Source organism: Schistocerca nitens, chromosome 5 (assembly GCF_023898315.1).
Source record: "Schistocerca nitens isolate TAMUIC-IGC-003100 chromosome 5, iqSchNite1.1, whole genome shotgun sequence".
Taxonomy (NCBI): domain Eukaryota; kingdom Metazoa; phylum Arthropoda; class Insecta; order Orthoptera; family Acrididae; genus Schistocerca; species Schistocerca nitens.
In genome coordinates this window covers 654,419,607-654,447,221 of record NC_064618.1, presented here as the reverse complement: position 1 = coordinate 654,447,221, position 27,615 = coordinate 654,419,607, and the positions used below count along the sequence as shown (strand labels likewise).

General features: G+C 44.8%; 1 protein-coding gene across 2 annotated transcripts in view; it reads right to left on the bottom strand.

Annotated features, from left to right (window-relative positions):
- Nucleotides 1–2,388: 2,388 nt before the first annotated feature.
- Nucleotides 2,389–27,615, bottom strand: part of LOC126259532 (uncharacterized) — a 125,927-nt gene continuing 100,700 nt past the window's right edge. For both annotated transcript variants that reach the window (XM_049956398.1, XM_049956399.1), the window contains exon 5: nucleotides 2,389–2,796. In XM_049956398.1, the coding sequence (XP_049812355.1) occupies nucleotides 2,628–2,796 (169 nt within the window). In that variant the 3' untranslated portion in view covers nucleotides 2,389–2,627. The remainder of the gene's footprint in view (nucleotides 2,797–27,615) is intronic.

Below are 27,615 nucleotides of genomic sequence, written 5' to 3'. Positions count from 1 at the left end.
GCGTGCAGCCAGCAAGCTGCGCCATCAGAGGTGACATACCAAGTCGCTACAACTGTTTACGCGGCGTGTCAACTTTGCAGCGATAAAAAACACACTTAGAATTCACTTAGAAGGGTGAAACTTTGTTTTATTCAGAAAACTCCAAATAATTTTACAAAGAGAAAACCAAAAAACTTTAATGTTGTCATTTCCATTGTTCCGGCTCCTCTTAAGTTGAGTTGGTATCAGATAGTGTGATGCTATTGTTTTACATCTACCCAACAAATACACCGTGCAGTAAGTGTGACCAGCATGTGACCAGCAGATGCTTGCAAAGCTTGCTGCAAAAGTTTGCGGCATCAATATGTATTACGAAATGTCAGAGAGGGTAAGAAAGATAGCACCAAAGAAACACTGTAAATGAAATGCCAATCATTGTGGTGGACTTTCTGATGAAATTAATATTGCAGTCAGCACTTGAGTAATGTTGAAGTTAAGCATTTCAGTTAGCACCAGTCTCATCAGTGGCATAGTGGATGAAATTGTCGAGATTCTTTGAATGGACACAGATTAAATTCAAGGTGGTCAGAAATGACTGAATATTCTCTTTCATTTCAATGATCCTCTTAATATTTCAAGTAATGATAAATGCCTTCATGCTATTCAACTGATAGTTCTCGATTACAGTGGCAAATTCTACACAAAAATTCAGTGACTTCAGCTGCCTTAGATACTGAACTTGGTGGTAACTGCTCACTAGTCTAATGGACTTACTTTGCCTTCAGGTGTGATCTACCTGGGCAGATGCGTGTTTGTTACTGGTCAAGTCATGTGGTACTGAGCAGATTTCGATCTTTAGACTTTTTTTCCCATTTTGAATGATATTGACAAAAATCAACTATCCTGTTGCTGCAACTCATCAGAAGTTGTCAGAGAATGTGTGTTTGAGAGGACTTCCATCATTTGACACAGAGCAGCACTTCAGAACTACAACTTGACTGCTCCTTGACCAGCACGCTTGGAGGTCTACCACCTCAACAGCTGAAAGTCACCAGAATTTCACTTATCATATTATAAACTGTGGATTTCCTTGTTATGTTGGAAAAAACGCAAGAACAACAGATCAGATCATGAAATGAAACTTCTCTGCTTTCATCTGTCTGAAAGTAAGAAGCAAAACAAAGCAGAGAAAAATACGATGTGCATTTGACGTTTGAAATCATGCACAACAAATGAGGAATCAATTGAGAATTTAAATTTTGATGTTTCACTTATAATCTTAGAATTTTAAAGAGTACTAGAGGATATTTGGTGGATTATGCAATTTATGCAGTCTGCTGTTGTGAGGCACTGATGTATTTCTATCATTTAATCTCAAAGGTCAGGTGTAAAAAGTAGCAACACTTTTTCAGTTTCAAAAGAGATTAATAAGAATCCTTCAAATATCAGGAAAGAAAATGTCTATGATGCAAGAAGTAATGGCTCCCTTAAAAATGTTGCTGTTGTCATTGTTCTTGCTCACTGACTTTTCCTGATGAAGTGTGTCAAAAGTGTTTCTCTAATCTATTTTACTTCTTACTTGTAGACAAATGATATCACAAAAAATCTGCCTTTCCTTTTTTGATCTGAAAGATTCCAGAATTCTGCCAAATGGTTGTCAGCCTCCTGTGAAACTGATACTGTTGTGTATGGCACCTGCCACTTTTTGCCTTGTGGGATACTTATTACAATAAAATTACACTGTATTGCAACAATGTCCCCCTGGAAGTCATTCAAATCCACAACAGTTCTTCTTACATAATTATCTTCCCATGGCAATTGAAACTTTATTCATGACCACAGGTTTTCATTCCCCCGTCATCTGCATGCATTCTGTGTACTGTTTGGAGTAAAATCCCTTTGTTGCTGCAGTCTGCTATGTCACAATTTCACTTCTGTGATTGTATTTAAAGTCATAAAGAAATTAATTCACCTGACATTATTCCCTCTGTTTGATCTCTTGGGTCTTTTGACTGAGCCATCCTAATTCATGAACAAGAATAGCAGAAGTTATGTGATGAAAATCAAAGCTCAATTGGTGAATGAATCACACTTTCATATGTGCTACAGTGTCATGTAATTAACATACCTGTCTAGTATTAGTTGCTTCTTATGATGCTACCAGGATGGCAGCAGTGGGAGAGCAGACAATGCCAGCCTCGGTGAAAAGCTTCTCACTGCCTGTTACATAAGAAAGGAAGACAAGGGGCGGGGGAACTAACATCCTCCTTCCAGTCTCACTTTCATTGCTACCTAGTACAACAAATCATTTCATTGATTTCTATCTTTTAGTAATTCTTGTCCAAAATATTAGACCAGAGCAACAAAAAATATTAAGCAAAATAAGTAATATATGAGGAAGTTTGTTGCTAATCTGTAATTGCATTTACAAATGTCTGTTTCTCAGTTACACACAAAGTTCACAAACTAGTAATACAAGAACATGGAAGATGATCCAAATAATACATTAACACCTGGTAAAGGCCATGGTACTAATGTGACTTTCATATTAGATGCATCTGAACAGTGAAGCAAAACTCTTATGATACAAGCCTCCCTACTTAGCAAATAAAACAGATTTTAATAGTGTTAATGAAGTCTTCCACATTTTAAATTTGTGTGCTATATGTTACAAGGTTCAGAGGTTTTCTTGTAAACTCAAGTATTTCAAGAACTTCTTTCTCTTCTAGCGACTCTGGTGATAAAAATATAAGGGCATGTATAATAGTTTTCATCATGTTAATTTCGCTTGCGATGTTTTTTAAATTTTTGCTCTTCCTGAAAACGAAACGATATTATTAGTCTTCCAAAAACAAACAATATATAAATGTTGCACAATTTTCCAGCAGTTTTTGAATAATGATTTTTTGAAAGGAGATAACTTTCTGGGGTGAATACTGAAATTGCAAGTTCTTTATACAAAAGATTTACTTATTTTCGTTTGGCTTGGGTTTACTGAAGCATATGCTACCAACTTTATACAAATAAGTACACAACTGCACAAAAATAAGGAGTTCACACACTAATTAAAATTATATTACAATATCTACATAGGCACAAATGTATATACATAATTTTGCTCGATTCCAACTGCAACCAGAACAGAATATAAAAACAAGAACCCAACACAGTTTGGGGAACAAACATACATCGCAAGATAGTATGATGTCTTCATATAACAGTAGCACTGTTGCCCTTGTTGGAACAGCACCTTTACTTTCACAAAATTTTGGGACAAAGGGAGGTTTAGCTGGGCTCTGAAATGTCTACAGAAAAAAAGATAGCTATTCACATCTGCCCCTTATTTCTTCTGTCATTCACTGAGAGAGCTATCGCTGATAGACCCTACCTATCTGATATAAGTGGGAAGGTGTTTCACCACATAGAAACAGAATGGTTGTTTACTTCAATCTATGAAAAAACAAGGTAATTAAAATTTATTTAGAAGTTATGAATCCAAAATAGATATCAATATAATAATTTGATGACACGGACATTGTCATTAATCAAACCGTTTGAAGTTAAGGAGATTTCAACTGATTTTTCTGAATAAATGTATTGTGTATGGTGATATCATGAATGTAATCACTCTTCAAATGGGATGCAAGAACTTCATTATCTCGAAACTTCCTGGAAGATTAAAACTGTGTGCCAGCTCGAGACTCGAACTTCAGACCTTTGCCTTTCGCAGGCAAGTGCTCTACCACCTGAGCTACCAAAGCACGACTCACGATCCATCCTCACAGTTTTACTTCTGCCAGTACCTCGTCTCCTACCTTCCAAACTTCACAGAAGCTCTTCTGCAAACCTAGCACTCCTGGAAGAAAGGATATTGCAGAGACATGGCTTAGCCACAGGCTGGGGGATGTTTCCAGAATGGAAGCAGGTTACCTGACATTGAGGCCAGAACAATTACGAGAGTGGAAGATGTGTTTTAAGGATACCTCCCACCTGCATAGTTCAGAGAAACTGGTGTTGGAGTAAAGGATCCAGATGGCATGGGCTGTGAAGCAGCCATTGAAATTCTGCTTGTTGTACTCAGCTGCATGTTGTGCCACCATTTGGTCAACTTTGTTCTTGACAACAGTTTGGCAGTGGCCATTCATCCTGGTGGACAGCTGATTGGTAGTCATACCATCATGAAAGGCTTTGCAGTGTTTGCATCACAGTTCATGTATGACACAGCTGCTTTCACAGGTGGCCCAGCCTCTAAGGGGTATGATAAACCTGTGACAGGACTTGAGTAGAAGGTGGACTGTGTGGGTGGATTGTGCAGGTCTTGTACCTTGGTCTGCCATAGGGATCATATCCCTGTGGCAAGAGGCTGGGAGTGGCATAGGAATGGACTAGGATACTGTGGGGATTGGGTGTATGATGGACCACCACTTTAGGAGGTGCAGGAAGGATTTTGGGTAGGACGTCCATTTCAGGAAAGGATGAGGGACAACTAAGGCCCTGGCAAAGGATATGATTCAGTAATTCCAGTCCAGGGTAATATTTGGTGACAAAGAGGCACTCCTTTGTTGGGGGTGGCTGGAAGAATAGGCATGTGTGAGGATATGGCATGGGAAATCTGTTTGGAGCCATCAGTGAGGTGGAGGTCAACATTTAGGAATCGGGTAGAGGAGGACAAGGCAAAGCAGTTGGGAGGAAATATGTTGAATTGTGAAGGACTGTGGATAAGATGCCTTGGCCGTGAGTTCAGATCATGACAATATCATCAATTAACCTGAACCAAACTACTGACTGGGAATTTTGGGAGGCTATGTTTGATGTGGCAGGAGAGATTTTGTGCAATTGGTTGGAGATGTTGGGCAACAAGAGTGGAAGGCCTATCAATTTCAGTAGGAATTGGAGGTTTTTTGGACTGCCAGGATGGGATCACCCTGGCACAGTTTGTGCGACTCATCACAACAGTGGTGGAGCCTTTGTCTGCAGGAAGGATGATTAGGACTGGATAAGTTTTCAGGTTGTGCATGGTCATCCCACCTTCGGCTGCCAAACGGTTAGTGCACTTAGGAAGAGACCTGAGGAAGGATGGTGAAGCCAAGACGGGGGTAAGGAATTTCTGGAAGCTGACTAGGGGATGGTTATCTGGGAAAGGGAGGGGAGTCACAGTACAGTAGTGGTATGAACTCGGAGAGGCAAGGTTCAGTGTTGGGATTAGGTTGGTTTTGGTTGTAGTGATTGGTGGCAAAGAAGTGTTTCCACTGTAGGAATTGAGAGAAAGAGAGCACGTCTTTGAGAAGTCCAACAGTGTTAAACTTGGGTGTAGAGCTGAAATTTAGGCCGCTGGATGGGACTGTCACTTCTGTGGAACTGGGGCATTTAGTGTAGAGGTTAGTGAAGATGTTTTGAGTTTCCTCGATTTCCGGATTTTGTGGGGCAATGGGAGGGAAGTTTGGAGGATGTGGTAACTTGGTCAGCTAGGCAGGGCCTGGGTACTATGAGGGCTTGACAAGGGGGTTCAATGTGAGATGAATGAGTGCTGATGGATAGTGTTCCCGAAGGCAGGAGTAGGATGTTAAGAAGTTGGATAGTTTACGGAGGGGCTGTCTGGAATGCTCCTCCAAGTGATGGGAGTGAAAGGGTTCTGTTTTAGAGATGATGTGTATGTGATGAGGATTTCACAGTAACAATATCTTGCAGAGTTAACAGAGTTAGTTCAGGGATGTCTGTGCCATGGAGAGATGTTTTTGAAGTACCAGGTTCGTGAGGGATAGGGACTGGCAGGATCTGGAGAGGTGAAGTGCACTGTGAATGGAGGGGTGGAATCATTATAAGGGGAATTTTATGGTTAGGCTGTGCAGGGCATTCTATGGTATTTAAGGAACAGAAAGTGTGGCTGGGTTTCAGCCACAGAAAGGAATATGTTTCTGACCTGGTGAAAAAAAGTGGACAAGGGGTCCACTGGGGTAGGGATTAGGTTAGGAAACTGGAAATAATGTGTTGTTGTTGACCAACACCTCCAAACAACTGCCCAAAACCTAGCCTCCCACGTCAAAGATACTAACCACTTCTTTCACAGACTTTCTATCATCCCCACACCTTTAGATCCCAGATCCCTTCTTGTCACTGTTGATGTCACCTCCCTACACAGCTTGTCACTATTGAACCCTACCTCCCCCAATGTCCTTCAGACTTCAAACCCACCACCTCATTCCTCATTTACTTTACCAACTACATCCTGACTCGAAACTACTTTATTAATGGGCCGTTTGGAGGAAACCTTCCTAGCCTCCTGAAACTCCTAACCCTTCGTCTGGTTCATGTTCACTGGTGATATCATCATGATCTGGACCCACGGCCTATGTGCCCCATCTACATTCCCCCACAAAATCAACTCCTTTTCTCCCATCCACTTTGTCTGGTCCTCCTCTACTCAATGTGCCATTTTCCTGGATGTTTACCTTGAACTCGCTGATGGGTCTGTCCACACCTTTGACCATTTTGAACCTGCTAACCACAAACAGCTGCCATCCTGTCAACACCAGAAAAATCCCTTCTACACAGGCTACCAACTTGTGGATGATGTACCTGCGATGATGAGAACTCCCTTGCCCAGCATGCAGAAGGCCTCACAAAGGTTTTCATAGAAAGGCAGAGCCCCAGATGAAGTCTACAAACAAATTGCCCTTCCCATATCTTCCAACACCGCCAATCACCCCAATGAATGGCTACAAAGGAGCACCCTCTTCGTCACCAAATATCACCCTGGATGGGAATAACTGAACCATATCCTTTGTCAGGGCTTTGATTAGCCCTCATCCTGCTCTGAAATGGAGACATCCTACTGAAGATCGTTCCCACCCCTCCTAAAGTGGTGTTCTGTCATCCTCCCAAACTACACATCATCTTAGTCCATCCTTATGCCACTGCCACACCCAGCCCCTTGTCACAGGGATCATATCCCTGTGACGGACCAAGATGCAAGGCTTGCCCAATCCACCAACCCAGCACCACCTTCTCCAATCCCGTCAAAGGCTTATCCTAAACCATCAGAGGCTGTGCCACCTGTGAAAAAAAAAAAAAAAAAAAAAAAAGCAGCCATGTCATACACCAACTCTGCTGCAAATACTGCACAGCCTTTTATGATGGTATGACAACCAACCAGCTGTCCACTGGGATGAATCGCTACTGCCAAACTGTTGTCAAGAACAAAGTTGACCACCCAGTAGCACAACATGCAGCTCAGCATAACATGCTCAGTTTCAATGGTCGTTTCACAACCCGAGCCATCTGGATACTTCCCTCCACAACCAGCTTCTCTGAACTACAAAGGTGGGAGTTATCCTTACAACACATTGTCCACTCCCGTAATAATCCTGGCCTCAAACCTTGGGTCTCCACACCCTTCACCCATTGTCTCTCCTTCCACCATCCTGTGACATTTCAGACACCAAACACATTGTCAGGCACATTCACCTGCAAATATTTTCATGTATGCTTTACGACGATCTACATTCATTTGAATCCATTTACTGTAGTTGAGCCTTGTACTTTTCTCTATAATTTACCACATCCCAAAACCAAATAACCAAACTGATATTTCCTTGATGCCTCAGGGTATGTCCTATTAACTGATTCCTGCTTTTAGTAACTTATGCCATAAATTTCCGATCTCCCAATATGATTTAGAATCTCCTCTTATTTTTCTGATCTACTCAGCTAATCTTCAATCTTCTGTAAAACCACATTTTAACAGCTATTTTCTTCTTGACTGTACTGATTACTGACCAGATGTCATTTTAATTAAGTGCTACAGTCCAAACAAATATCTCCAGTAAATAACTATTAACACATATTAATACCTCTGCTATCAGCTATATCGCTGCACAAGTAGCAAAACTCATCTATTACTTTCGGTACCTCACTTCTTAATCTAATTCCCTCAGCATCATCCGATTTAATTCAATAACATTCCATTCCCTCCCATCCTTTTTTGTTACTTCACTTGATGTTCATCTTATAACCCATTTTCAAAATCTTACAGATTCCATCCAATGTCTCTTCCAAGCCATTTGAAGTTTCCTGACAATATTGCAATTTTTTCACATATAGCAAAGTTTTGATTTCTCATCCTTGAATTTTAATTTTGTTCTCCTTGGTTTTCTTGATAGGTCTATCAGTGTGCAGGTAAGTTACAATTCTCTCTCGTACTCTTCTCTGTTACTACCTCCCCCTCCATGGCTCCTGATCCACAGAATTACAATCTGGTTTCGGCCAAAGTTGTATGTAAGTTTTTGCTCCTTGTATTTTATCCCCCCTACCCTCCTGTCCACACTGTGAAACACTTTTTTTTTTTTTGTGGTTTTAGGGCGCACAACGTCAACGGTCATTAGCGCCCAGACTACTTTAGGAATGCACCGCGAGTCACAAGTTTAAAACAGCAACGAAACGGAAAACACGATGAAAGACATACTGACAGGCATAGGATTAAAAAAGAAAACAGCATAATCAAATGTCCTTTGAGAGGGTTGTCAAATTGATAAAATGAAGAACGCGAGCAGCTGCTCGTGGGTCATCCGCTAAAATGGCTTCTACAGTACATGGCAGGCCAAGATCGAGACGCAGGGTGTTAAAATCCGGACACGATGTGAAAATGTGGCGGACCGTCAGCAATTGCCCACATGGGCAGAACGGCGCCGGCGCAGCCGTCAGCAGATGGCGATGGCTGAACCGGCAGTGGCCAATTCGCAACCGGGCCAAAACTACCTCCTCCCGCCCAGAAGGGCGTGAGGAGGACGTCCAAGCCACGGGAAGAGCTTTCAAGGCCCGAAGCTTGTTGTCTGGAAGTGCAGCCCAATCGGCATGCCACAGCGATACAATGCGCCGACAAATTACCCTGCTACAATCTGATGAAGGGACACAACAAGAAGCTGTCCGAGGCTGGAGGACCGCAGCCTTGGCCGCAGCATCTGCAGCTTCGTTCCCAGGGATACCGACATGGCCAGGAACCCACATAAAGCTAACCGGAGAACCGACGTCCACCAGCTGCTGAAGAGAGCGTTGGATCCGGTGCACGAAAGGGTGAACCGGGTACGGATCACCGAGGCTCTGGATAGCGCTCAGGGAATCGGAGCAGATGACATATGCAGAATGTCGGTGGCGGCAGATGTAAAGGACAGCCTGGTAGAGGGCAAAGAGCTCAGCTGTGAAGACCGAACAATGGCCATGGAGCCGATATTGGAAACTTTGTGCCCCGACAATAAAAGAACACCCGACCCCGTCATTGGTCTTAGAGCCATCTGTATAAATGAAGGTCATATTAATGAACTTCGAACGAAGTTCGACAAAACGGGAGTGGTAGACTGAACCGGGGGTAACCTCCTTCGGGAGCGAGCAGAGGTCAAGGTGGATGCGAACCTGAGCCTGGAGCCAAGGTGGCGTGTGGCTCTCGCCCACTCGAAAGGTGGCAGGGAGTGAAAAATTAAGGTGTTGAAGGAGGCGACGAAAGCGAACTCCAGGGAGTAGCAGGGCGGAGACATACAACCCGTATTGACTGTCGAGAGAGTCATCAAAAAAGGAACGATAAGACGGGTGGTCGGGCATTGCCAGTAGCCGACAGGCATACCGACAAAGCAGTATATCGCGCCGGTAGGTGAGTGGCAACTCACCAGCGTCAGCATGAAGACTCTCGACGGGACTAGTATAAAACGCTCCGATCGCAAGTCGTAAACCCCGATGTTGTATGGAGTTGAGGCGGCGTAAGATGGATGGCCGTGCAGAGGCGTATACGAAGCTCCCATAATCCAGCTTGGAGTGGACGATCGACCGATATAGGCGAAGTAGGACGGTTCGATCCGCTCCCCACGACATACCACTGAGAACACGGAGGACATTGAGAGAACGGGTACAACGGGCAGCCAAATAAGACACATGTGGAGACTAACTAAGTTTCCTGTCAAATGTAAGACCTAAAAATTTTGTTGTCTCCACGAATGGGAGAGCAACGGGACCGAGTCGTAAAGACGGTGGGAGAAACTCTTTGTAGCGCCAGAAGTTAATACAGACCGTCTTCTTGGCAGAAAAACGGAAGCCATTGGCGACACTCCAGGAGTAAAGACAGTCAAGAGAACGCTGAAGACAGCGCTCCAGGAAACACGTACGCTGCGCGCTGCAATAGATGGTAAAATCGTCCACGAAAAGGGAGCCTGATACATCAGCTGGGAGGCAATCCATTATTGGATTGATCGCTATGGCGAAGAGAGCGACGCTCAAAACTGAGCCCTGTGGCACCCCATTCTCCTGGCGAAAGGTGTCTGACAGGACAGAACCCACACGTACCCTGAACTGTCGATCCATTAAAAAGGAACGAATAAAAAGAGGAAGGCCCCATGTATGCATGGTGCGGAGAATGCCCACCCTCCAACAGGTGTCGTAAGCCTTCTCCAAATCAAAGAACACAGCCACGGTCAGGCGCTTCCACAAGAAGTTATTCATAATGAAGGTCGACAAGGTAACCAGATGGTCAACAGCAGACCGGCGCCTACGAAATCCACATTGTACATTGGTAAGGAGGCGTCGAGACTCGAGCAGCCAAACCAATCGAGAGTGAACCATTCGCTCCATCACTTTACAGACACAGCTGGTAAGCGAGATGGGTCGATAACTGGAAGGCAAGTGCTTGTCCTTCCCCGGCTTAGGAATCGGGACAACAATAGACTCGCGCCAGCATGCGGGAACATGTCCCTCAATCCAGATGCGATTATAAGTACAAAGATGAAAACCTTTACCCGCAGGAGAAAGGTTCTTCAGCATCTGAATATGAATAGAATCAGGCCCTGGAGCGGAGGACCGTGATCGGCCAAGTGCGTTTTCGAGTTCCCGCATGGTGAATGGGGCATAATAACTTTCACGATTCGAGGAGCGGAAGTTAGGTGGCCGAGCCTCCTCTGCCTGTTTGCGGGGGAGGAAGGCAGGGTGGTAATGAGCGGAGCTCGAAACCTCTGCGAAAAAGCGGCCGAAGGCATTGGAGACAGCCTCAGGGGCCACAAGGACGTCATTCGCGACCGTCAAGCCAGAAACTGGTGAGTGGACCATAGTGCCAGATAGCCGGCGCAGGCTACCCCAGACAACAGAAGAAGGAGTAAAACTGTTGAAGGTGCTTGTGAAAGCAGCCCAGCTGGCTTTCTTGCTTTCTTTAATAATACGACGACACTGTGCACGTAATCGTTTATAATTGATACAATTCGCCACTGTAGGGTGGCGTTTAAGGGTGCGTAAAGCACGTCGACGAGCGCGTAAAGCGTCTCTACATGCTGCGGTCCACCAGGGGACCGGTACGCGACGTGGAGAAGAAGTAGGGTGAGGGATGGAATATTCAGCAGCAGTGAGAATGACTTCCGTGAGGTGTGCGACCTGACTATCGCAGCTTGGGAATGTTTGATCCTGAAAGGTCGCCCTGGAAGAGAAGAGCCCCCAGTCTGCTTTGGAGATGTTCCAACTAGATGAGCACGGAGAGGGGGTATGCTGCAGGAGATGGATAACACACGGGAAGTGGTCGCTCGAATGTGTATCAGAAAGTGCATACCACTCGAACCGGCGTGCAAGTTGGGGAGTACATATAGAGAGATCTAAATGGGAATAGGTGTGAGATGTGTCCGAAAGAAAAGTAGGGGCGCCAGTATTGAGGCAGACAAGATTGAGCTGGTTGAAAAGGTCTGCTAACAGGGAGCCCCTCGGGCAGGATGCTGGAGAGCCCCAAAGGGGATGGTAGGCATTGAAGTCTCCAGTTAACAAAAATAGTGCAGGTAGCTGAGCAATAAGTTGCATCATGTCTGCCCTGGTAACGGCAGACGACGATGGAGTGTAAACGGTACAAATGGAAAATGTAAAAGTGGGGAGAGTAATGCGGATGGCAACTGCCTGCAGGCCGGTGTGCAACGTGATGGGATCGTAGTAAATATCATCCCGGACCAGCAACATAACCCCTCCATGAGCTGGGATACCTACCACAGGGGGTAGGTCAAAACGCACAGAGGTGTAGTGTGCCAAGGCAATTTGATCGCATGGGCGTAGCTTCGTTTCCTGGAGGGCTACGACGAGCGGACGGTGCAAGCGGAGCAGCAACTTCAAGTCCTCTCGGTTGGAGCGAATGCTGCGAATATTCCAGTGAATAAGTGCCATCGTAAGAAAAAAAAAAAAAAAAAAAGGGAAGATGAAAGAAGGGGTCACCTCGGAGGCCGCTGAGGGCCTGGCTTCGAGCGAGCACTGCCGCCGCTATCAGTAGGCGGACAGTCATCGTCCATTGGGTCTATAGGTTCATCGGCCATCTTCCCAAGATGGCCGGGAGGGGGAGCTTCCTCCGCCGGTGAACGGCCAGATGTTCGGCTACCAGCGGTGCGGCCAGGCGAAACCGATGACGGCCTGGGGCGGCAACCGCTGGGTGGCGCAGGAGAAGAAATGCGCCGTGGCGGAGAAGGAGAACTGTGCTTCCTATTAGCCTTCTTGGAAGGTCATTTGGTGGAAGTACCGGTCGAAGGCTGGGAGGCCGAGGTACGTAGGAAGTCTGCACGGGACGGTTCCTTCTTGAAGGCCCGTGCATCTGACTTCTGGGTCTTCGTCTTAGCAGAAGCTGATGAAGGGGCTGGTGTCTGTGGGGTGATGGGAGGAAGAGGAGACGTCGACAGCACGACCTTAGCACTGGCCGAACGGACGACCGTGGTGCTGAAGGTCAGATCGCATGTCTGGGTTGCCACCTCCCTGGTAGTCCGAGGAGAGGCGAGGACAGTACTGTATTTCCCCGCTGGGAGCAGCGTGGGCTTCCTACTAGCCAATAGCTTGCGAGCAGCCGAGGTGGACACTTTCTCTTTGACCCAAATTTCTTGGATACAGCGTTCTTCCTTATAGACAGGACAGTCGCGGGAGGATGCGGCATGGTCACCCTGACAGTTCACACAACGAGGAGACGGAGGTGGACAGTCACCCTCATGGGCATCCCTGCCACAAGTGACACATTTAGCCGCATTGGAACAAGACTGGCGAGTGTGATTGAAACGCTGACACTGGTAGCAGCACGTAGGTGTCGGGACATAGGGGCGAACAGAAATAACCTCGTAGCCCGCTTTGATGCGCGATGGCAGCTGAGCACTATCGAAGGTCAAGAAAAGTATCCGGGTCGGTACAAGGTCATTGTTGACCTTTTTCATGACCCTATGAACAGCCGTCACGCCCTGCTCAGCGAGGAAAGATTGAATCTCCTCGTCAGTCAAGCCGTCGAGGGATCTAGTATAGACCACACCACGAGACGAATTCAAAGTTCGGTGAGCCTCCACCCGGACAGGGAATGTGTAAAGGAGTGTGGCCCGAAGCAGTTTTTGTGCCTGAAAGGCGCTCTCAGTTTCGAGTAATAAGGTACCGTTACGCAACCTGGTACAAGATTTGACAGATCCGGCTATGGCATCGACGCCCTTCTGGATAACGAAAGGGTTGACAGAGGAAAAATCCTTTCCGTCCTCAGATCGAGAAATGACGAGGAACTGTGGGGCAGGCGGTAGTACTTTTGTCACTGGTAGCTGGTCACGTTTCCGTTTTTGGGCAGAAGTCGAGAGAGATGGAGTGAAATCCATTGCGGAGGAGTCCCCCATGATTGCCAGCTTCTCCGATGGCGCGCTCCTTCCTTGGGGGGACCCTCTCAGAGGGCACTCCCGCCTTAGGTGAATGTTTACACCTCAGGTCACACCTCCCGAGAAACAGACGGAGGGACCAATCGGCATGGTCAGAAGGTATCAGCTCAGGCAATCACCCCTCCCTGGGCCTGGCCTTTACCAGGGGGTACGTGCGTGCCTTACTTGTCTACCCAGGGCGGGGAATTACGCGTTACCCCGTCACCGGCTACGCGTGCGAACGCGTGAGTCGGCCTTCAGGCGCGCACAGGGAGGAAGGAAGAAGAGGAAAAAGGAGAGAGAGAGAGGGAGAGGGGGGGGAGAGGGAGGGAGGGAGAGAGGGAGAGAGGGAGAGAGGGAGAGAGAGAGAGAGAGGGAGAGAGAGAGAGAGAGAGAGAGAGAGGACAGTGTCTCAAACGCCGAGGCGGAGACCAGAGAAGGCAAGGAGAAGAAGGCAATGAGAAGGCAAGGAGATTATGCAGGGGAAAGAGTAAGGAAGACAGTGAGGTGAAGAAGAGCAAAGAAAGGAACCAACCAAAGGAAGGAAGAAACGAGAAGTGAAAAAGCAAAATGACCGCAAATAGAGGTCGTGGAACCGTCCGTGTCCGGACGCAGGCGCTATCTACCCCCTTGAGGGGGAGGGACTCCTTTTAGTCGCCTCTTACGACAGGCAGGAATACCTCGGGCCTATTCTTACCCCGGACCCGCAGGGGGGGTGAAACACTTTCTCTGTATCTACAAATGCTATGAACATATGCTTGCCTTTCTTCTGTCTATCTTTTAGTATAAGTTGTATTGTCAGTATTACCTCGTGTATTCTTACATTTCTCTGGAACCCCACGTGATATTTCCCAAGGTTTATTCCTAGCACTTTTTCTGTTGTTCTGTAACGGATTTGTGTTGGTATTTTCCAACCAAGAAATATTAACCGCCTCGTGATGACTGGGTGTTGTGTGATGTCCTTCGGTTAGTTAGGTTTAAGTAGTTCTAAGTTCTAGGGGACTGATGACCATAGATGTTAAGTTCCATAGTGCTCAGAGCCAAATATTAACCTGGTAAGTTATTAATATTCACACCTGGCAGCAGTTGCCTTAATTGCAACTGAAACTACTAGATTCTTCTAGAAGTCTCAGGGGATTTTGCCAATTTTGTACTTCGCATACCAGGTGAAATATACCATTATCATTTTGGTATGGTTTTTGGGACTGCGTTGTTTCTTTTTCTGATATTTTGGTTGATAACTATACCATCACCCCCAGGCTATGCCAGTGATGGGTTTAAAACCACATGACACAATAATATACTCCTGATCAGAGATAAAACTTTGTGTGTCTATGAATGAAGTGTAGCTTGTGTGAAGTCGTCAGATCTACAGCACTTACAAAGTATGTGATAAGTTCTTAAAATGGATGGAATGCGTTGGAATTTTTTACATGGTATATTCTACCACTAACACATATTAATACTTCTGCTATCAGCTATATCGCTGCAGTAACTCAGAGGGAATGTAGTCTACTGTAGGTGTCTTGTTTCAACTAAGCTTTTTCACTGATCAGTGAATTTCATCTCACAATATCGTATCTCCCATCTCATCATCTACTTCCTCTTCCCTTTCCATAATATCTCCACATTTGTTTTCATTTATGAACATTCGATATATTCCTTCCACCTTTTTACTGAGTGCTGGCTTGCTAACCAAGCTTTTCATTTCTTCAAAAGTTCTGCTAATTTTTCTATAGGTAGCATCTATATTTCCCATAGTCATGCATACTTCTTCAGCTTTACATTTCTCCTCCAGCTATCCCTGCTTTGCTGTTTTGAGCATTCTACCAATCTCATTTGCCAGATGTCTATATTCTGTTTTGCCTGTTTCATTCACTGCATTTTGATCCTCTGTGGCCTTCAATATTTCATCTCTCGAAGCTACCCACTTGTCTTCTATTGTTTTTATTTTCACTGTTGCAGCCAACCATTGCCTAGTAATCGCTTTGAATCTCTTGGGATCTGATGCCTACTTTCTCCAATTTCTTCAGATTTAATCAGCGTGTTATAACTAATAAAATATGGTCAGTGTCTACAAATGTCGATAGAATTACACTGATTAGCACAAAAAACACAACCCTTCAATTCAGTAGTGGATTCAGGGGGAGGAGGAGGGGGGGGGGGGCTAAGAGGCTCAAGCTTGCGCCCCCCCCTCCCCCAACAAAGCATCTAGGTCCACCCATGACAAATCTCAAATTAAACTTGATATTATCCTACTGTACTAGTACTATACTAACTACAGTATAATTTTCATCACTTGCTACATAATCCACTTAAAGTAGGTGTAGTATGTTTTCAAATTTTTCTCTAAGAAAGTGCTTATGTGACTAGTTTTTGAATTGCACGCCACCCAGCTACACACACACACACACACCACTGCCACCTGCCCAATAGAAGTGTGCAGTTTGCGAGTGCACGCGCGGTGCTACTGTACACACAGGGCATTGTTGGATGGTTTGTCGAATCAGACAATAGAATGTGCTGTTCAAGTGGTTTTTAATTGTAAGCAAAGTGTGCTTTTGTTTGTATTTGTCAGATTTTCAAAAAAATTACATCGAAATGTAGACAAGATCTTTGTTTGTTTTTTTACTGAAAAGGAAGAAAGAAGAGGTAGGATCGAGAGAAAATGAACCATATTACCTGGAAACAATGCCGGTAACATTGTCGACCTGACGTTCAGCAGGTACATCTTTCTGATTATTTTGTATGTACTTAATGAAATTCATACAAACACGATTAGTGGAGTTTGTGACTTTTTATTAGGTTGAGTTCGTTAATCTTTCGGTCGGTGTGGTGTGGATGGCTGTGGACTGGACTCTGGATCAGTATTGTGAAGTTACTGATTTTTCACACTAAATTTGGTGGTTTTGAGTACCTGTCTAGAGTACAGATTTTGCATCTACTGGCTGATGTGAATTATGGTGGACTGTAAAAAGATTTGGTTGGTTTATGGTAAAATTATTTTTTAAAATCTCTTGATCCATTCTACATACAGCAAACAGCACTATTTAATTTGCTAAAGTCTAGTAGCTCTTGAATTTATATCACCTAAACATTTATAACACGCGGTATTTTGTCTCCGTTTCCGTGTTGTTTTGTGGCCATATTGTTATGCGCCCGTTTTGTTATGTGCTCTAGTATTAATAAATCTGCAATTGCATGCACAGCGCATATCTGTAGTGCCGATGGTAATGTGGTGTTTCTTATATCAGTTGCTGTTGTTTTAGTGCTAAACATGTGTAAAGTAAAGGGACAGTATACACAGAAATCTCATGCAAAGTTGCTACACAATAGGAAATTTGCAAGCTGGCTAGAAAGAATTCAAAGCGATGACATAAGAGCATAATGTAAATTTTGCCATAATATTTTGTTACTGTGTTCTGCACAGTAATAAGCCACATTAAAAAAAAAGAAAAAAAAGAAAAAAAGAAGAAGAAAAAAACAGGGCAGCGGCAGCACCATTATATTCAGAAGTGAATCAAGATTGTCCAATCATGTCATCACTTAACTGATTTGTGCAAGAGTAAATTCACAGACAGTAATATTACCAGAAAATATGTAGAACAAAATGTAGTGCAGCTATAAAACATGTAATAAGATGGTACATCTTATCTACAACGTTAACTCCACCTTCACTCATGTTGTACTCAATTATGATTTCAGGTTTGTGTGTTTCTTCATCCACTGACGCCATGTCATGCACATCAGACAAAAGTATGATAGCATAGTTTTTACAAGGAACATATGAAACTAAGGTCTTATCCTACTGAAATCCAAACACTGAACTTCCAATTTCTTTTGTTTTGTTTGGGAGAAATTCTGGAAGAGTTTTACATCTGTTCTTCGCCATTCTACATCTACATCTACATCTATACTCCGCGAGCCACCTTACGGTGTGTGGCGGAGGGTACTTATTGTACCACTATCTGATCCCCCCTTCCCTGTTCCATTCACGAATTGTGCGTGGGAAGAACGACTGCTTGTAAGTCTCCGTATTTGCTCTAATTTCTCGGATCTTTTCGTTGTGATCATTACGCGAGATATATGTGGGCGGTAGTAATATGTTGCCCATCTCTTCCCGGAATGTGCTCTCTCGTAATTTCGATAATAAACCTCTCCGTATTGCGTAACGCCTTTCTTGAAGTGTCTGCCACTGGAGCTTGTTCAGCATCTCCGTAACGCTCTCGCGCTGACTAAATGTCCCCATGACGAATCGCGCTGCTTTTCGCTGGATCATGTCTATCTCTTCTATTAATCCAACCTGGTAAGGGTCCCATACTGATGAGCAATACTCAAGAATCGGACGAACAAGCGTTTTGTAAGCTACTTCTTTCGTCGATGAGTCACATTTTCTTAGAATTCTTCCTATGAATCTCAACCTGGCGCCTGCTTTTCCCACTATTTGTTTTATGTGATCATTCCACTTCAGATCGCTCCGGATAGTAACTCCTAAGTATTTTACGGTCGTTACCGCTTCCAATGATTTACCACCTATGGCATAATCGTACTGGAATGGATTTCTGCCCCTATGTATGCGCATTATATTACATTTATCTACATTTAGGGAAAGCTGCCAGCTGTCGCACCATTCATTAATCCTCTGCAGGTCTTCCTGGAGTACGTACGAGTCTTCTGATGTTGCTACTTTCTTGTAGACAACCGTGTCATCTGCAAATAGCCTCACGGAGCTACCGATGTTGTCAACTAAGTCATTTATGTATATTGTAAACAATAAAGGTCCTATCACGCTTCCTTGCGGTACTCCCGAAATTACCTCTACATCTGCAGATTTTGAACCGTTAAGAATGACATGTTGTGTTCTTTCTTCTAGGAAATCCTGAATCCAATCACAAACCTGGTCCGATATTCCGTAAGCACGTATTTTTTTCACTAAACGTAAGTGCGGAACCGTATCAAATGCCTTCCTGAAGTCCAGGAATACGGCATCAATCTGCTCGCCAGTGTCTACGGCACTGTGAATTTCTTGGACAAATAGGGCGAGCTGGGTTTCACATGATCTCTGTGATTGTACCAATGCAAGTGATAGTCTTCTGCAGCAAATATTCAGAAAGCCTGTGTACCAATTGTCATGTGTAAGGTGGTTGTTAGAATTTTCTATAGGCACCATATATCTTTTCACTATGTCCTCAGGAGCATTAGATACTCGATATTGTTCTTTGGTGGTATGCCAAAAAACCTCCAGATTAGTGCAATAAAATGTTTTTGCATCACACAGAGCGATCATTTTTGTCCCATATTTAGCTGGTTTGCTGGGTATTTACTGAATCCATCTACAGCTGTCTCCATAGGGGTGAAGCATTTCATCTATCGTGGTGAATTCACCAAGCTGTAAAAACATTGACAGTTAGCAGCAAAGGATTCAATACTGTACAAATTGCAGCCAGCTTACCAGTTTTTATGAGGTTGGTTACCTTCCATTAGGAACGTGGGTGCACTCAGCAACTGCGGTACGATTTGTTATTTATAGAGCACGGTAATCAGTCTTTTTATTTTTTGCAGGTTTTATCTGGCAAATCCAGATCATCATCAGTTTTTCTCCTGACATTCCTCATTTCTATATCAACAAACCGCATACAGCTTAGAAAAAACAGTTACCTATTGTAACTCATTGCAGTCCTAAGTAGTTTCATTCCTGTTCTGTCTGCTACCCAGAATTCACATACATTAGCATGATGACATCTTCTTCTTCTTCTTCTTCTTCTGGGAGGGGAAAAAAATCCCGAACACAGTCATCATTTTGTAACTTCATTACCTCTTTTGCATGAGAATGGATGTGTGTCTCGCTGTTTATTTATTTAGGTATTTGTGTAGTTTACGATTTCATCAATAAAATCAAGGTCAATTATTTTTTAAAAAGTACTAACTTCATCAGTTATAACCCATCACCTTTCTCTTTGGATCTGATAGAATTTGCACACTTGCTTTCACATCAATATGAAACTGTGTTTTCAATAAAGAGCCCTCTTACATCTGCTGTATCTTTGGGATCATCACCATACTCTCATTCAAGTTCAGATTCACTGTCATGGTATTATTCAGTGTTTTCATCACTCAAATTTACTTTACTTCCTCAAGTCTGAAGAGTATGGATCAACTTTGTCACCACCTTCTTAGAGCACTTTGCAAATTTATTCGTCTGATACACCATTTGAATTGGAACAACATGTCAAAGAAATGAAAAGGATAAATACAATCAGATGTCCGTGTAACCAAAGTAACGTTTAATTTGCATCTAAAAAAAAAAAAAAAACATGAATAAGTACAGTTAACTTTTTAGTACACTTTCCTCTGGACACTGACTGCTGGAACAAAGCTTGCAACTGTCACACCAGCAGACGCGCGTTGTACTTTTTACAACATTCGACACATCGTTGCTTACAATTCAGAAAATAAACTGAGAAAGCTAACAAAACGAACTGAAGCCATTGCAACAGTGTCGAGAAAACATCAACAATGGAATACAAGGCAGCTATGGCGCAATATACTCAAGGTTATGGCATTGATTAGGCATAAAAACTGCTGCTGCTGTTGTTGTTTTTACAACAGGGTTAAATCAACTATCAATTTTTCTTTCATTGATGTCATTACTGGCCATTTTCCTTGTTACATTACATATTATCTTTTACCAAATGAATAGTCAGTTTTGTGTATTCTCGTTATTCCTTTCAGAAGCTCACACACCAGTGCTTCAGTTTGACCTCCTTCACCCTTATAATATTTTGTGGCTACTCGTCATCTTCATCTATTGCTGCAGTAGCAGTGCTGAATGCTTAAGTTCGTTACTGCAGAATGAAAAACTGTGTTCACTCTTTTAATGATAGTGGGTAGCAGTGGGACCCAGCAACTGCAGCACGAGCAATAGTCACTAGGCAACAGCTGTGGCTGTTGATAACTACAAAATGTAGACAAATACAATGAGGGAATGGATGCAAGGTAGTTCTCAGCACCCACTGCTGCTGTGAATATCATCTTCCCTATACACAATGGTTCCAGGCATTCTTCTTTAGGCTATTACGATTGGGGGCTATTATTTCCAGAACATTACTTTCTTGATTTATTGTGTATTTTTAGTTAACTTCCTTTCCCTTTTGTCTTCTGTTCAGTGGCCATGCAAACATCTTAAGACAGGACAAAAATGGTGGCCACCCAGGATGTGGATGGACAATGTGCCATGTAGAGAAACTTGAAATAGGCATCCACTACAAGCCAATACTGATTTAGGAAGGGCCCAGCAAAATCAACATGTAGATGCTCCCATGGGTGTTGCAGCATCGGCCAGGGGGAAAATAGGCACCTCCGGTGCTGCCTATTGTTGAACACTGTGAGTGCAAGTGGTTGTAAGTTGCCTAATGTCCCCATCTATACCTGGCCAATACACTCGCCGGCACGACAAAGCTTTGGAATGAGAGGTATACTAATGAACAATGTGGAGAAGTCTCAGTAACTTACGGCATAAGGAAGTAGGAATGACAACCTGGAAACAGTGTCCTCCGTAGCTAACAAAAGAACCCAGTCAAAGTGCTGAATAAAAAAGCAATTATGCAAGGGACCTGATGCATGGCCTGGGAGCTTTTCCAGCCAACAGTACTGCATGAAAGAGGACCTGATGAAGTACAGGATCCTCAATGACAGCCGATGCTATCGTGGCACGAGTGATGGGAAAACCATTGACCGGATTCTGGTTGGTTGGTTGGTTTGTGGGGGTTAAAGGGACCAGACTGCGACGGTCATCGGTCCCTGACCGCCTTCTGGTTCTCAGTATTTAAACAGAAACAAAGCAACTCATTCTGATTGAATGCCAGGCCCGGCCTGACTGGAAGGTGAGATTAGGCATCAGCATTTGCGTGTTGCACCATCGGGCGATAATGGATCTGATAATGATAACAGAAGAGGAAGAGAGCCTACTGCTGTAAATGATATGCTGCTGCCTTCTCTGGCGTGGAAGTTGAAGGGTTACAAAGAGCAACCAACAGTTTGTGATTAAATGCAACCTGGTACCACACAAGACGACTTGAAATTTCTTGAGAGCGAACATAATCGCTAAAGCATATGTTCAATATGGGAATACTGCTGCTGAGTGGGAGTTAAGGTCTTAGAGGCTTAAACAATGGGTTGTTCATACCCACCTGTCTGCTTATTTGTGTGCCAACACTGCGCAAAGACCATGCTGAGATGCATCTGTAGCCAACACGAGGTGCTGACCAGGCTGGCCAGACATGGGGCAGACTGAAGCTCAGATGTAAGCAAGGTGAACACTCAGTCACAAGCTTGGGACCAGAAAAAAGGCACATTTTTACACAAAAGCATGTGCAGGGGCCGAGCAACAGTGAATGCGTCCGGTAAAAACATAAGTTATATCCAGCTTTACCTAGTAACACCTGTAGTTCCTAACAGAGGCTGGCTGCAGCAAAGCCGCAATTACGACAACATGCTGACACAATGGCTTGACTCCTGTGTGAGTAATCTCAAGACCTAGGTTCTCAACTCATGGCTGAAAAATTGAGATTTGGCAAGATCACACTTGAGACCCGCAGACTGCAAAACAAAAAAACAATGAGCAGAGATTTCTAAGGTGGTCTTCGGTGGAAGAACCCAAAACAACGATATCATTGAGGTAATAGATGCAGTCGGGCACAATGTCAGCCATTCAAAAAATCGTTGGAAAATTGCAGACATGCTAGTGACACCAAAAGGCAAGTGTTGATATTGGTATAGGCTGAAAGTTGTACTGACAATGAGAAGGCGTCTAGTGCCCTCATCCAATGAGATGCTGCAGGTACATTTCTGGCAAATCAGTCTTGGAAAAGTAGAGGCCGCCTGATAATTTTGTGAGCAACTCATCAGAGCGGGCCAATGTGTACGTACCTACCACAGACTGTGCATTAATCATGACACTGAAGTCGGTGCAGGGGCGAAGCTTATCTGTCGGCTACTTAAGGATGACCAGTAGTGTCGCCCATTCACTGGAAGAAATACGCTGAATGACACTGAGTGACATAAGGCTGTCTAATTCGACCTATACAGAGCCTCACAATGTGACAGACACCTGCCGCACCTAAAAAACCACCAGAGACGAAAACTCAGAGCAGAGGCACTCCAGTTCCTGATATGGAACTTTATCTAACACTAGATTTATCTCATCGGCAAATGGAGAAACCGAAAGCATCAAACACATCTAATTCTGACAGGTTTGTGGTATGGGAATGATCGACGACAAGGAAGGAGAGAGGGTGAACAACAGATTTGTAAGACAGAAGCGGAGAGACCTGGGATCAGAATGTGCTGCTTAGTGTAGCTAACCAACTCCCCCCCCCCCCTCCCCCAAGGCCATATATGTTTGTGTGTTTACTAAAGTTACTGCTGCTCCTATGTCCACTTGCATTTTTAGCAGTTTATTAAACACACGCAAGTCAATAAACCATTTGTTCGGTGATACAGTCATTGCAGAGAAACAGTTTCTGCCTATCAGTACTACTGTGCTCACCATGTTTGAAGAGGAGTTACACATCGATGCAATGTGGCCTTTCTTTTGACATTTGTTGCAAATAGCCCAAAGCCTAGGGCACGCGAATGCTTGCGTTGAGTGAAGCGGTATGGGCAAGATGGAAGGGGGTATGCAGCTGCTGCTGTGACACAGCCTGTTGCTGCTGTAGCCATAACCGATGCTGCCCCCACGCAACACTGAGTTGGAGGTCGTACTGCTGCAGTGGCTTCCCCAGCATCCTGAACACACTTGCAGTGTGCATAACGGGTCGACTGAGCAACTTCCAATTCCTTACCCCCACACAACAATCTGATGACCTGCGGCGTGATGCTTCGAAGGACTGTACTTTATTCAGCACTTCCATAAGCATCAGATTCTCACAGTGATCAGGGTAGGATTCATAATGGGTACTGGTGACAAATTTACAATGACAGCTCAACCCCTGTAATTCTGCAGCCCAGGCTTTGTAAGATGGGTTTGGGTGTTTCTGACAACAGTAAAATTCTACAGTTCTGTAAAAGTAATAAGTCGAAAGAAGCTTGCACATTCCATAAAATGATAAGCTGGCCAGTTCTTGCAAATGCGCAAGTTGGCACAACAATTGATAAATGTGCAGCGAAAGCCAGAAAAGAAAGAAAGCCCTACATATGTTTGCATTGCTCATTTGCAATCTCTTAAATGATAGTGTTACTTTGGCGACTCACCAGAGCATGCCAGGAGGCCTACCCAGGTGGCCTCTATAAGCGGGCCTGTGAACTGAATGGATATGTGATCTCTGAAATCAGGCATATCATGAATGAAGATACCTCACTAACACTTTTTCATAATTAGCTATATGGCAATATTAATCTTTTTGACGTACTATGACTTTGAAATCAAATCTAAGATTATTGGTGATTGTAATTAGTACAGTTTTCAGATAAACTCACTTCTGATAGCCAAAGGAGTGCAATAGATAGTAAAGTTAATTTAGGAAAGCCTGTGTCAATATCTGATATTTTTAGATCCTGTGCACATTCTATATTAACAACCAGGCTGAAAATATTTGCAAATATATTTTGTGTGTGCGTGTGTGTGTGTGTGTGGGGGGGGGGGGGGGGGGGAGGAGGGAGAACACAACACATGGAAAAAATCCAACTGCTCTGTTACACTCTCCCTGCACTCCATCCTACACTGAAGTTTGTTGAGGCTTTCGTGGCCACTTGTTGACAAACTGCCTATTGGCTTCTGTCTCGGGTTCTTCGGCCGACGTTCATCTAATGATATTTCTGACGTTTCGCCAGCACGAGTGGCTGGCATTGTCAAAGCTTCAACCTCCATTGCCGGTGGTGAACTGGAGCCGAGCTCGCGGCCGCAGTCTATATGTACCTGCCGCGCCAACGTCCGAGGGCTTCTCCGCGGTCATTTCCGGTGCGGTTCTCCTCTTGCTACCTGCGACGGTCGTTCGCTGCAGTACGGGAAGCCAGGATCCGTTTACCTTAAGGCTTTCCTCTTTCTTGTTCAAACTGTTCGCGTGTTTTTGTATTTCTACAGCTTCTCTGAACAAGCGCGTGTGATAGTGGTTCTCTACAGCCAGAACTTCCGTGTCGGCGAATTTTATTACGTGGTCGGTCTCATTCAGTGCGTGTTCTGCCACGGCCGATTTCTCCACCTGCCCCAACCTGCAATGTCGCTTATGCTCCTTGATCCTGGTGTAAATGGATCGTCCAGTCATTCCGACATAAACTTTTCCGCATGTGCATGGTATGCGGTATATTCCCGACATTGCAAGTGGGTCTCTTTTCTCCTTCGCCGATCTAAGACACTCTTTGATCTTCCTTGTCGGTTTGAAAACCGTCTTTACGCCATGTTTGCGCAATATACGGCCGATTCTGTCCGTCACTCTGGGAATGTATGGCAGAAAGGCCGTACCCGACATTTCTTTTTCTGGTTCCTTACTTCGCCGAGTGTTTGGCTCAGTTACACTTCTAATATAATTTGTGGAGTACCCATTGCTCCTCAGGACAGTTTCCAGGTGTTGCATTTCTCGTTTGAGGTGTTGCGGCTCACATATTCGTCCTGCTCTCGTTACGAGCGTACTAATCATGCCTCTTTTCTGGCTCGGGTGGTGGTTTGACAGTTTGTGCAGGTATCGGTCCGTGTGAGTCGGTTTTCGATACACGCTGTGTCCCAGGTTTTCGCCGTCCCTTGTGACCAGCACATCTAGAAATGGCAGTTTCTTGTCCTTTTCTACTTCCATGGTAAATGTTATGTTGGCATGGAGGCTGTTCAAGTGTCTTACGAAGTCACCGAGCTGTTCTTCACCATGGCTCCACACCACGAAAGTATCATTGACGTACCTGTACCACACCTTAGGTTTGCAAGTCGCCGAGTCCAGTGCCTGTGCTTCGAATTGTTCCATGAAGAAGTTGGCCACCACTGGACTGAGAGGACTACCCATGGCGACGCCTTCCAGCTGTTCGTAGAAGTCGCCATTCCACGTGAAATAGCTCGTGGTGAGACATGCATGGAAGAGCTTTCTGATGTCTAGCGGGAAAATGGAACCGATGTGCTCCAGAGCGTCACTGAGTGGCACTTTCGTAAATAACGAAACAACATCAAAGCTGACCAGGATGTCGTTTGGTGCAAGTTTCAGTTTCTTCAGCTTCTCAATGAAATGTCCTGAGTCCTTAACGTATGTGTCGGTCTTCCCCACGTGTGGTTGGAGCAGAGAGGCCAAGTGTTTTGCCAGTTTATATGTCGGTGATCCAGGAGCGCTAACGATCGGTCTCAGTGGAACGTTGTTCTTATGGATCTTGGGTAATCCATACAGCCGAGGTGGTACGGCTTCTGTGTTGCGCAGGTTTCTCTGTATGTCCGCCGGCAGAGAAGACGCCTTGATCAATCGATTCGTATTCCGTGTGATACGTTGCGTCGGATCTGCGCTTAGTTTTCGGTACGTCGTCGGATCTAATAGGTCTCGGATCTTTTGCTCATAATCTTCGGTGCAGCGCTCGAGTTCGTTCTGCATGCTCCTGTGAGTGATGCTGTCGATCTTGTCCCAGTCGTCTCGATGCATTCTGCTACTTAGATGATAGAAAATGTCCAGAAGTTCCTGATCCGAGCGACAGAAGAAAAAGTTTGAAAGATGCCGGAAGCAGACCGACAAGGCGACTCCCGACATGTCACACACAGTGGTCAACCTCACTGAACGACAATTGACCGAAGAGGAAGTGTCTGTTCTTCAAAAAGGAGGGAATTTCGCTATCGTCCCGAGAACCATACCTATGGAGGACATCATTGCCAACACCGAAGCAGCCATTCGTGCCCTTCCTTGTGAAAGGGCAGAGGAAATACGCACGGAAACAGCCAGGATACTGCGCCGAGCAAACCCGCCAGCTTGCAACCTGAAGAAAGAAGAGGTACAAGCCATTAAGAATCTCAACGCCGACAAGAGTATATTGGTACTGCCTGCCGATAAGGGGAATGCGACCGTCGTAATGAAGACCGAAGATTATGAGCAAAAGATCCGAGACCTATTAGATCCGACGACGTACCGAAAACTAAGCGCAGATCCGACACAACGTATCACACGGAATACGAATCGATTGATCAAGGCGTCTTCTCTGCCGGCGGACATACAGAGAAACCTGCGCAACACAGAAGCCCTACCACCTCGGCTGTATGGATTACCCAAGATCCATAAGAACAACGTTCCACTGAGACCGATCGTTAGCGCTCCTGGATCACCGACATATAAACTGGCAAAACACTTGGCCTCTCTGCTCCAACCACACGTGGGGAAGACCGACACATACGTTAAGGACTCAGGACATTTCATTGAGAAGCTGAAGAAACTGAAACTTGCACCAAACGACATCCTGGTCAGCTTTGATGTTGTTTCGTTATTTACGAAAGTGCCACTCAGTGACGCTCTGGAGCACATCGGTTCCATTTTCCCGCTAGACATCAGAAAGCTCTTCCATGCATGTCTCACCACGAGCTATTTCACGTGGAATGGCGACTTCTACGAACAGCTGGAAGGCGTCGCCATGGGTAGTCCTCTCAGTCCAGTGGTGGCCAACTTCTTCATGGAACAATTCGAAGCACAGGCACTGGACTCGGCGACTTGCAAACCTAAGGTGTGGTACAGGTACGTCAATGATACTTTCGTGGTGTGGAGCCATGGTGAAGAACAGCTCGGTGACTTCGTAAGACACTTGAACAGCCTCCATGCCAACATAACATTTACCATGGAAGTAGAAAAGGACAAGAAACTGCCATTTCTAGATGTGCTGGTCACAAGGGACGGCGAAAACCTGGGACACAGCGTGTATCGAAAACCGACTCACACGGACCGATACCTGCACAAACTGTCAAACCACCACCCGAGCCAGAAAAGAGGCATGATTAGTACGCTCGTAACGAGAGCAGGACGAATATGTGAGCCGCAACACCTCAAAC